This window comes from Anolis sagrei, chromosome 3 (genome assembly GCF_037176765.1).
Source record: "Anolis sagrei isolate rAnoSag1 chromosome 3, rAnoSag1.mat, whole genome shotgun sequence".
Taxonomy (NCBI): Eukaryota; Metazoa; Chordata; class Lepidosauria; order Squamata; family Dactyloidae; genus Anolis; species Anolis sagrei.
Genome location: NC_090023.1, coordinates 27,728,158 through 27,740,289, shown reverse-complemented (window position 1 = coordinate 27,740,289; position 12,132 = coordinate 27,728,158). Strand labels below are relative to the sequence as shown.

The 12,132-nt window shown below is 38.9% G+C and overlaps 1 protein-coding gene across 2 annotated transcripts in view; it reads right to left on the bottom strand.

Moving 5' to 3' along the window:
* PARP4 (poly(ADP-ribose) polymerase family member 4) overlaps positions 1 to 11,266 on the bottom strand; it is a 65,898-nt gene extending 54,632 nt beyond the window's left edge. For both annotated transcript variants that reach the window (XM_067466559.1, XM_067466560.1), the window contains exons 1-6: positions 11,123 to 11,266; positions 9,307 to 9,439; positions 6,295 to 6,469; positions 4,031 to 4,139; positions 3,833 to 3,911; positions 627 to 734 (exon numbers count right to left, since the gene is read on the bottom strand). In XM_067466559.1, coding sequence (XP_067322660.1) covers positions 627 to 734; positions 3,833 to 3,911; positions 4,031 to 4,139; positions 6,295 to 6,469; positions 9,307 to 9,438 — 603 coding nt within the window. In that variant the 5' untranslated portion in view covers position 9,439; positions 11,123 to 11,266. The remainder of the gene's footprint in view (positions 1 to 626; positions 735 to 3,832; positions 3,912 to 4,030; positions 4,140 to 6,294; positions 6,470 to 9,306; positions 9,440 to 11,122) is intronic.
* Positions 11,267 to 12,132: the final 866 nt, after the last annotated feature.

The window sequence follows — 12,132 nt, the reverse complement described above, 5'->3', positions numbered from 1 at the left end:
GATTTGACAGGCAACTTGAAGGCACATCTGTATTATACATAATTTGGCATAAAGTACACATTAAACTGCATTAAAATAAAATTAAATTCCAGCTCTGTTCACTTCCACTAACATCCAGGATAACTGTTGTTGAGTAGAAGACAAAATAATCTAGTGATTCAGCACCCCAAAGATGTAGGGAGGACAAAACCTATGAGGAGAGGTTAAAGGAGCTAAACATGTTCAGCTTGGTGAACATAGGATTGTAGGATGACATGAACCCTTTCAATGCCTTAAGAATTATCCCATAGAGTGGATAGTCTTGCTGTCTGCTGCCTCATGGGCTAGAACTATATGTAATAGTTTTAAGTTACAGGAGGGTAACATCTCCTTATATATTTTGTTCCTCTTAGCATCTTTGTTGATCTTCTCTGAGCCCACTCCTAGTTGTCTATATCCTTCTTAAAATGAGGCATGCAGAACTGAACTCAGTACTCCCAATGAGGCCTAACCAGCACAGAATATAGGCATACTTCCCTTTATGTGAAATTATGCTTCTGTTAACACAACACAAAGCTAAGCAAACTAATGATCTCACTGACTGCAAGGCACATTCAGGTGGTATCGCAACAACCATCCCAACCTACCTGCTGCCCATCTTGGACACTGTAGTGCCTATAAATGCGGAAGGGGTAATCGCATTCCTGTTGAAAACATTGAAGTTCGACAAGGACATATTCGCCATGTGTTGCAACCTGGGGAAAAACATGGAATTTAAAAGCATTTTCATTTTATAGCAGAAGTGATAAAATGAGTCCCCTCAGGGAGATAGGGCGGGTTACAAATAAAGTATTATTATTATTTGATACACAACAAGCAAAGTACACAGCAAACAAGATCACTATGCTGGTTTTTGTATTGCATCACACGTTGGACACTTCCCGAGTATCTAGGACTGTGTGATGTGTCAATGAATAATGTGTGCAGATCTGAGCAGATGGTAATTTTGCCAGCGCTGATTGTTTTTGAGTGCTGGCCAAGGTCTTTAGGCATTGCACCCAGTGTGCCGATCAGCACTGGGACCACCTTTACTGGCTTGTGCCAGAATCTTTGCAGTTCGATCTTTAAATCCTTGTACCATATAAGCTTTTCCAGTTGCTTCTCGTCAATCCTGCTGTTGCCTGGATTGCAACGTCGACGATCCATACTTGGTTTTTTCCCACGATTGTGAGGTCAGGAGTACTGTGCTCCAAAACTTTGTCAGTCTGAATTTGGAAGTCCCAGAGTAGTTTGATGAGTTCATTTTCTGTAACCTTTTTAGGCTTGTGATCCCACCAGTTCTTTGTTACAAGCAGATGGTATTTGTGGCACAAGTTCCAATGGATTATCTGAGTGATGGTATTATGCCTCTGCTTGTAGTCTGTGCGATCTTCTTGCAGCAGCTGAGTATGTGATCCATCATTTTGTCTGATTCCTTGCAGAGTCTACACTTGGGATCTGTGATCGACTTTTCAATTCTGGCTTTGATGGCATTTGTTCTAATTGCCTGTTATTGGGCTGCAAGAATCAGGCCCTCAGAGAAAGAGAGAAAGAAAGAGAAAAGATGCAGCTTGAGGCTGAAAGGGGAAGAGAGAGAATGAAACACGAGGCAGAGAGAATGAAACATGAGGAAAGGATGTTGGAGTTACAAATGCGAGATAGGCAACCCACATCCAACCCTAGTGCAATCCCTGCGGAACCCATAGCTCCATATATAAAACACTTTCCCAAATATACAAAGGGCGATTACGTCGACAGTTTCCTCACTAGTTTTGAGAGAGCATGTGGCAACTTTAATGTGCCTGAAGCCAAGAGAATGGCACATATAAGACCACTAATCTCTGGAGAGCTGAGTGAAGTTTATGCTAGCTTACCAGCTCAAGAATGGTCCAACTACACGATGTTTAGGGAGAGAGTGAAGGTTCGGTTTGGTCTAACTCCAGAACAAAGCCGAACGACCTTCAGAGATATTAAAAGGAAGCCTGGGGAGACATTTTCCCAAGTGGGGGCAAGGATTGAAAAGGCTCTGATACGATGGCTGGAGGGAAGTAAGGTGACCACCTTTGAGGCATTGAGACACCTGATCTGTCTGGAACAGTTCTACAAACTGGTCCCAGCACAGTTGAGATGGTTTATCAAGGATAAGAAGATCCAGACAGTGGCAGAGTGTGCTTCAGTGTTGGACGAGATGGAGGGAGAATTTGAGATGGGTTCCCCATTGTTCAAGAAGCAGAAGGAGTGGGTCCCAAAGGGTAGAACTGACAAGGATGGTCAGGGAGCCAAGAAAGGGGATGCCAGCTCTAAGTTTGTGCCACGTCGGATTGTGTGTTACCTTTGCAATCAAGAGGGACATGTAAGAGCCTCATGCCCAAAGCTATCAAGGGAGAGACATGTAAGCCTGCCAAAATTTGTAAAAGTAGTAAAAAAGACTCAATCACAAGCTGAAGAGCCTACTCCTGAGGGAGAGCCTTCTCCTTTTTCAAAGTTCAATTTTGCTCTCAATTTTTCCCAGGATCTGTCCATGGAGAGCCTTCTTGTGACAGTTTCCTCTTCTGCTCTGTATTGTTTTTTTTACAGTATTCACTCTTTGTCTTTTGCAATTCAAGTAGTTTTCTACTATTGACTTCCCTCAATGTTAGTTCTTGGCTGCCTTTCACATAATCTGCCAGTGTATGTTTCCTTTTTCTGCCGTTGGTTAAACTTGCAGAAGCTTAATGTCTTCTCATTTTCTGGGCAGGTAAAGTCTGTCAACATCACTACATGGTTGTCATGAGTAGTGGATTGTCATCCGTTTTCCTGTTTTTCTGTCCAGATCATCTAGCTCTGCTTGCGTCCAGTTCACAATTCCAGCAGTGTATCTGATGAAGGGGATGGCTCCGATGTTGATAGTCTTGATCATATTTCCATCATTTAATAATGGCTAACCTACACTATTAGGGAGAAGACAGGCCATAATGATAAGAGAAGCGTTCAGACAGAACCCTCATCCTTGCAGTGTTAAACTTTGAGCTTCATTTGGACAACTACAACCAAACAAAAACCGGGTTAGAACAGTCTAGAGTGAGCTTTACTTTGTAATTTTGCAAAGGTTGCTCCGTGCCTATGGTTCAACCGAGAACTTGGTAAATTAACAGCAAATAAGACCAGCAGACCCAATAATAATGTGTTTAAGGTGATCCATGAGGCCCCAGAATGTATATGATCACAGAAGAAAAGTTACCGTATATACTCGAGTATAAGCCGACCCGAATATAAGCAGAGACACCTAATTTTACCACAAAAAAGTGGGAAAATGTATTGACTCGAGTATAAGCCGAGGGTGAGAAATGCAGCAGCTACTGGTAAGTTTCAAAATAGAAATAGATAACAATAAAATTACATTAATTGAGGCATCAGTAGAGTAAATATTCAAAAATATTTACATAAAATTGTAATTTAAGATAAAGCTGTCCAACTCGGATTACACCATTATTCTAACCTTCTTCAATGTAAATGTGCATACATATCCTTCCAATAATAATAAAGGGAGTAAAATAATAAATGTAATAAAAATAATAATAGAGTAAAATAATAAATAGAATAATAACAATAATAAATAGAGTAAAACAATAAATGTTATAATAACAATAAAGAGTAAAGTAATAAATGTAATAATAATAATAAATAGAGTAAAATAATAAATGCAAAAAAATAATACTAATAACAGAGTAAAATAGTAAATAACATTGACTCGAATATAAGCCAAGGGGAGATTTTTCAGCCTAAAAAGGGGGCTGAAAAACTAGGCTTATACTCGAGTATATACAGTATTTACCTTTTCAAGGAGGTTGTATTTTGCAATCTCAAAGTCTTCAGGGAAATAAGGAACATCTTCATCGCTATTTGAAAACCACCTTTAAAAAAAAAAAGGGAAAAAGACCCTTCTATAACTACTGAATACAAATAAGCCCAGTGAATGTTAACCCCAAAGTGGGTGATTTCCAGAAGGAAAATGAAAACACAGGTGGGTTACCTGAATTCATCCGAGTATTTATTGTCACTGGATGCATTCTTGTAATTGGACGCATCGCTGCCATTCATTACAGTTGTATCCTTTCCGCTCTGACACCTGTCTCCATTATCTATTGGAAAGACAACAATTATTTTCCTTACCCCTGCCACCTCTCCTATAAGTTATGGAAAGTAATCCATTAACTTCTATTATAGATATAGATAGATAGGAATTTCAGGGTCAAGCCAAATCTATATGTTCAGGATAAAATGGTTTCTTCTCTTTAGTCCACATAAACACGCCAATTGAACTGGTAAGTGGATGTTGAACTTCAGCACTGGTGACTGACAACATTCTCCACTGCACAAATGTTTAATGCCAATTAAAGAGCTGCAGGACAGGCTTCGTAACACATACCAGTCTAAGTTCATCAATACTGTAGTACTGATGCAGTTTGACACCACTTCATCTGCCATGGCTTAATGCTATGTAGTTTTACAAAGTTTTGAGATTTTTTTCTGCAAAATAGTGCTGGTGTATCAACCAATTACAATTCAATTCATTCCAAAGCAATGAATAATGGCAGTAAAAAGTGGTTTCAAACTACAGTATAGAACAGGCATGGGCAAACTCTGGCCCTCCAGGTGTTTCGGGACTTCAATGCCCACAATTTCTTAAGCGGCTGTTAGGAATTGTGGTAGTTGAAGTCCAAAACACCTGGAGGGCTAGCGTTTGCCCATGTGTGGTATAGAATATGCACCTTCTGTCCTCCAAAAGAGGAAACAGCGGGGGATGCTTGGGAAGAATGGGGAGGGGCCTACCACTGCTGCCCATAAACACTCAACAGCATTTGCCACCAAATATTATTGTCTCTCATGATAATATCCATACTGTAGAATTTGCAGGATAATTTTCAAATAGGGAGATGAAATCATGTTGGGTTGCTGTGAGTTTTCCGGGCTGTATGGCCATGTTCCAGAAGCATTCTCTCCTGCTGTTTCGGTCACATCTGTGGCAGGCATCCTCAGAGGTTGTGAGGTTTGTTGGAAATTAGGCAAGTGAGCTTTATATATCTGCGGAATGTCCAGGGTAGGAGAAGTTTCCAACAAACTTCACAACCTCTGAGGATGCCTACCACAGATGTGGGAGAAATGCCAGGAGAAAATGCTTCTGGACCATGGCCATACAGCCCGGAAAACTCATAATAACCCAGTGACTCTGGGCATGAACGCCTTTGACAACACATTACATCATGTTGCTTCCCTGCATTCATTTGAAATCTCTGTTAATGGGAAAAAGAGATGTTAGAGATGTAATCAGTTTACTCTGTTTGGATTATACAGTTCAATGAATGTGTCTGGGGGTTGGAGTGGTGATAATTCAAAATCCCTCTCCTGTTAGAATAAAGCCTGTTGTTATAATCTGAAGCTTGGAAAAAGTACAACTTCCACAAACCCATAGCCAGCTTGGCCAATGTATATTTTCCTAACTATGCCATGATCTTCCTCCATACAGTTAGTGTCTCTTTTCATGCACCGGACATGCAGAAGAACCCACCGATTGCCTTTGTTAACTGTTTTATTTATTTATTTCAGACATTCATATCCTGCCCTTCTCATCCCCGAAGGGGGACTTTAACCATATTCTCTCTTTTACCTTTATAATGATATACAGGAGCCACACCTACTTAAATGTAGTAACGTTGCAGCATCTGTTAAATTAAAGGCCAATTAAGAATCCCATTATTATTACATGAGGTGTAATAAAGAAACCCACCACACAAAATATGTTAGAACTAAAGCAGGGGTCCTCAAACTTTTTAAACAGAGGGCCAGGTCACAGTCCCTCAAACTGTTGGAGGGCCAGATTATAATTTGAAAGAAAAAAAAAGAATTAATTCCTATGCACACTTCATATATCTTATTTGTAATGCAAAAAACATTTAAAAACAATATAATAATTAAAATGAGGAACAATATTAACAAATATAAACTTATTAGTGTTTCAATGGGAAGTGTGGGCCTGCTTTTGGCTGATGAGATAGGATTGTTGTTGTTGTTGTTGTGTGCTTTCAAGTCGTTTTAGACTTAGATTGACCCTGAGCGAGGGCTAGGTAAATGACCTTGGAGGGCCGTATCCGGCCCACGGGCCTTAGTTTGAGGACCCCTGGTCTAAAGTCTCAGGAATACCAAATAATGCATAATGTGTGACTGCATGTTTTCCATTAATTCAAATGTTTTCCATCAATCCAAACACAGCCACTAGTCCTTTAGAACTTTCCTTACCAGTTACAGATGCCATTGTCTTTGGGGGTTCATTGTTATTAATCTGTAAAAGCCTTCTTTCTTTGACTGAGTTCCATATGAAATCAGGACCCACAACTGGCAGCTGGTACTTCTTGATGGCCTTCAGATGGGTGGAGCTCAGAGCATCATCACTTTCAGTGACAACATGAGTACACTAAAAATTAAATTAGGATTTAATGTATAGAGAATGCACAATTATTCATCATAACGAACATATGTGCTTTTGCGCAGAACCAACCTTCCTTGCTTTAAATGGACATGTTTTGTTTTTTTGCCAAATAATATGTACTAGCTGGGGCACGATAAGTCATAGAAGAAATGGGAAATGATTTGGCTTAGAGGAAGTGGTTTTCAACCTGTGGGTCCCCAGATGTTTTGGTCTGCAGCTCCCAGAAATCCCAGCCAGTTTACCAGCTGTTAGGATTCCTGGGAATTGAAGGCCAAAAACATCTGGGGACCAACAGGTTGAGAACCACTAGAGAGGAAGTGGGTTGTCTTGAGACTACTTTCAAACTCCTGGCCTCTATATTTTTGGCAGTATATGGGTACATATTTAGAAAACCAATCTTGAAGGATGCATTCCACAAAATGTGTGTACAGTGCCTTTACTCTTATTTAAAAGGTTCCTCTTCTCTAAGTAGAGCTTTGTCCATCTCAGGAGAACCTAACACAGGCATGGGCCAACTTTGGCACTCCAGATGTTCTAGACGTCGACTCCCACAATTCTTAACAGCCAGTACAGTGTTCCCTCACTTATTAAGGGGTTACGTTTCAGGACCACCTGTGGTGAAGTGTGAATTTTAATCTACAATTATGTATAATTATAGATAGGTGTTTAAAAGGGTAAGTATTTAAAACAACATAACTGGGGGGATGGTAGCCAGCTCAGTTCACTCTGAGCTGGGTTGCCATGGAAAAAGGGGCGGAGCCAACTGCCACTTGGCAGGGCAGGCATTTTAAAACAGTCAGTCTGTAGTCTGAGAACTGCAGGAAAGGCTGGTTCTACAGTGTTGGGAATCAGGGAAACAGTCTACAGCGAAAGGCTGTGTTGAGAACCAGGAAGGTTTAGGCTTTTAGCCTGTGAGGTTTAGATAGGTGAAGTTGACTTATTTAGATTAGTAGTTAGTGTATGAGCAAAAAGGGGGAGATAAACCCAACAAGCATCTTTACTGCAACAGAAATAACATAGGAAAAGAATAAGCTGGTACCTGAAGTGATCTGTTAAGGAAAAAAACACGGTTTGAAGAAAAATAAGTTTAAAACCTGTCTAGTGGAAGGAACAGTCCTCTTTAGAGTTGTCTTATGAAATATTATAAATGTAACCACTGAAAAAATGTGCTTCCAGGAGTTAAGAAACATTGTTTTTGTGGCCCTGTGTTTTTTGTGGCCCTGTGTGTGTGTGAGGGCCAGTATATTATATACCAACAACTACTGTACAGTATATAATAAATTTTCAATTTTTTGTTCAGCAATAAATGTGAACTCTTCTTCATGGAAAAACAAGACATGCCCTGAAAATAAGACCTAGCACATCTTCTATAAATTAATATAGGACACTGTCTTATTTTTGGGGAAATAGGGTAACACAGGGAGATAAAGTGTGGTCAAATCTTCCTAACAGGGGCACAGATAACAAAGCATACAGTGTTAACTCTTTTCTATGCTATTCAAAGCTCGATATGCATATACTTTATTTGTTGTTCATTCGTTCAGTTGTTTCCATCTCTTTGTGACCTCATGGACCAGCCCACGCCAGAGTTCCCTATTGACCGTCACCATCCCCAGCTCCTTCGAGGCCAATAAACTATCTTAAATGCACATTACACTGGAATAATGAAAATTCCAGCTTCAGAAGCTGGCTTTTTTCCTCAGTCATTTAGTATATTTTTATCCTATTTGGATCTGGAAGGAGGTTGTATCTTTTCTGCTGAACTGGGATATATATATTCGTCCAGTGGTTTTTGAGTTATGTTAATCCCACAAACATTACATTATATATATATATATATATATATATATATATAAATATATGAATATAAATATAAATATAAATAAATACAAATACAAATACAAATACAAATGTAATGTTATTCTATTTGGACCCGGAAGGAGGTTGTATCATTTCTACTGAATGGGGCTATCTATATAAATAAAAATGTAATATTCATTTGTGGGATTAGCATAACTCAAAAACCACTGGACGAATTGACACCAAAGTTGGACACAATACAGCTATTAGGCCAACAAATGACCATCACTCATAAAAACACTGAAAAACACAACAGAAAAGACTTAAAAAGCAAATAATAATAATTACAAATACATTACAACACCTGCACAAAATCACTTATATACACAAATATATACACACACAAATATAAGACATATACACAGACTGGGACACAGCAATGTGTGGCAGGGGACAGATTATATATATGTATATGCATTATATATACACACACACACACATATATACATATATATACACACATATATATAATGCATATATATATTCACATCTATAACTTCATATATACATACATACAACACAGGAGGAAGAAATAATAAATATGAAAACTATGCAATTGTAAAACAAATTATCTGGATAAAATACAATGTCATCTTAAAGCAAATAGGCCAACACATGTCATCAATATATACAAGATTATGAAACACAAAATTCCAAAAAATTCCTTGTGCTGAGAATTGCGGTATATAAGCGTAGTAAATAAATACATATATACACACACACATATATAGTGGTACCAGATAGGTGCATTGTGTCCAAATTTGGTGTCAATTCGTTCAGTGGTTTTTGAGTTATGTTATTCCCACAAATAAACATTACATTTTTATTTATATATAGATATATATGGCTGGAGTTACACTTTATAATATACCTGCTTCGACTTAAATACGAATTCAACTTAAGAACAAACATACAGAACCGTTCTTGTGATTGAAATCCACAGAAATCCACATCCAACTTACTTCCTGATTTAACACAAATTTAATCTGTCCACCATTTTCTTGAATGCAGTTCTTCAGTCTGTTCTTTTCCTGAATTGTGAGTTTTTTCACTCTCAGGAAAAAGGCACAATTCGCAAAGACTGCGATCGTCATCCTGCAAAGCAATTCACATTGGGGTTGGTTCCAGGTTCTTTATAAACATAGGGATTTCCATTGCCGTCATGGAAACATACTTCTTTGCCTCGCAGGAGAGAGCATTGACAACAAACCCTCTTGTTTTAAACAAAAAAGGACAAACTTGTTGATGAAAGTAGGAAGGGTGTGTCTGCTTCAGACTTAAGGAAGTATTGCAGAAAAATAAGTATGTGGCTTTAAGGACAGAGGACAAGGCAAGTTGCCTATTGCCTATTGTACCATATAGTTTAATATTTATTATTCCTTCCTTTCTCCTGTGTTGTATGTATGTGTATGTGAAGTTATATATGTCTATATATATATATATATATATATATATATAATGTATATGCATTTAATATAATAGCTGTCCCCTGCCATGCGTTGCTGTGGCCCAGTCTGTGTATATGTGTTTTGTATGTATATATGTGTATATGTGTGTGGATATATTTGTGTATATGTGTATATATGTGTGTTTGCATATATATATATATATATATATATATAGTACTTATTTACAGTATTTATATTCTGCCCTTCTCACCCCGCAGGGGACTCAGGGTGGATTACAATGTACACATATATGGCAAACATTCAATGCCAAAGACACACAACAGATATAGACAGACAGTCAGAGGCTATTTAACTTTTTTCTGGCCACCAGGGGAGCTGTCGCTTTCATCGTCCATCTGAGACACTGATGAAGTACTTCCGCATTCCCCGCATGTTTTGCTGGAGTCTTTTTTATGGCCTCGTAAATTAGTTAAATTAGCCTCCCCACACATAGGTGGTACCTAAATTTCTACTTGACAGATGCAACTATCTTTCAGGTTGCAAAGGTCGACAACAAGCTACACAATTGGTCGGAAGCTCACTCCGACCCGGGCTGGCTTCGAACTCATGACCTTTTGGTCAGAAGTGATCTTAATGCAGCTGACATTCAGACAGCTGCGCCACAGTCCCAGTGTGTGTGTGTGTGTGTGGTCTTGCGCATTTGTTGTAATGTGGTTTTTATTTTTTTGGCTTTTTAAGTATTTTCTGCTGTGTTTTTCAGTGTTTTTATGAGTGATGGTTACTTGTTGGCCTGATAGCTGTATTGTGTCCAAATTTGGTGTCAATTAGTCTGGCGGTTTTTGAGTTATGCCAATCCCACAAACGAACATTACATTTTTATTTATATAGATAGCCCAATTCAGCAGAAATGATACAACCTCCTTCCGGGCCAAACAGCATAAAAATATACTAAATGTTTGAGAAAAAAGCCCGCTTCTGAAGCTGTAATTTTCATTATTCCAGCATAATGTGCATTTCAGAGAGGGCTGATTATATAATGTCTAGTGAAGCCCTTAATGTATGAGTTAAAGTGGTGTCAAACTGCATTAATTCTACTGTGTGGATAGATCAGGCATGGGCAAACTTTGGCCCTCCAGGTGTTTTGGACTTCCACAATTCCTAGCAGCCTAAAGGCTGCTAGGAATTGTGGAAGTCCAAAACACCTGGAGGGCCAAAGTTTGCCCATGCTTGGTAGATGCACCTTGTGAAAGGCAAGGAGCAAGGCTAGAATGTAAAAGCTGGCAACCCAACAGCTTCTATTGCAACCTACTCTTTGCCCTATTTGCAAACTGGCAAGATAAAAGCACTCTCCCCTAAAGAAGTCACTTACCTGCTGGCGTTGATAGTCCAGCTCTTGCTGGAAACACTTCCTGGTCCCTTGGCTGAAGGCGAGGCTTTTTTTACAGGAAGAGCCAGGCTGCACTCGCCCTGCTTTCGGGAAACTGCGTCAAAAGTACCGCCCGATCACATTTCGCCTGGAAACCTTTGCCGAGAAACAAATAATCGACGGTGGAGAGAAATGATGCGGGCGCCCTCTAACGCCCAAAGGGGACAAAAAAAACACACATACCCTGCTCCTTCCTTGCTTCCTATTAAAACTCATTAGTTTGTTTAATTTGCATGCTGCTGTTCTGCCAGAGCGGCTTCTAAGAGCAATAATTCAAAAACATTTCCAATTCTCTATAAAAAATTTTTAAAAACTTGTTTGATTTATTTATTTATTTTGGAATTTTGTGTTTCATAATCTTGTATCTATTGATGACATCTGTTGGTCTGTTTGCTTTAAGATGATATTGTATTTTATCCAGATAATTTGTTTTACAATTGTACTGTATAGTTTTAATGTCTATTATTCCTTCCTCCTGTGTTGTATGCATGTATATGTGAAGTTATAGATGTTAATATTATATATATATATATATATATATATATATATATATATATACGGTTCTGGCCCAAGTTACCTATCCGAACGCATCTCCACCTACAAACCCACTAGGACTTTAAGATCTTCTGGGGAGGCCCTGCTCTCGATCCCGCCTGCAACTCAGGCACAGCTGGCGGGGACGAGGGACAGGGCCTTCTCAGTGGTGGCCCCTCGGCTGTGGAACGCCCTTCCCACAGACATTAGATCGGCTCCCTCATTAATGGCATTTCGGAAGAAAGTGAAAACCTGGTTATTTGAACAGGCATTTGAATAGGCAGTGCAATGAATTATAATGAATTATAGGAAATCGGAACTACGGATGACGAGCTTGGATTATGATTTTAGTTATGAGACGCTAATGAGTTGTTTATTGAAGTTTATTGATGTTAATTGCTTAGTGTATTATTGTGTTA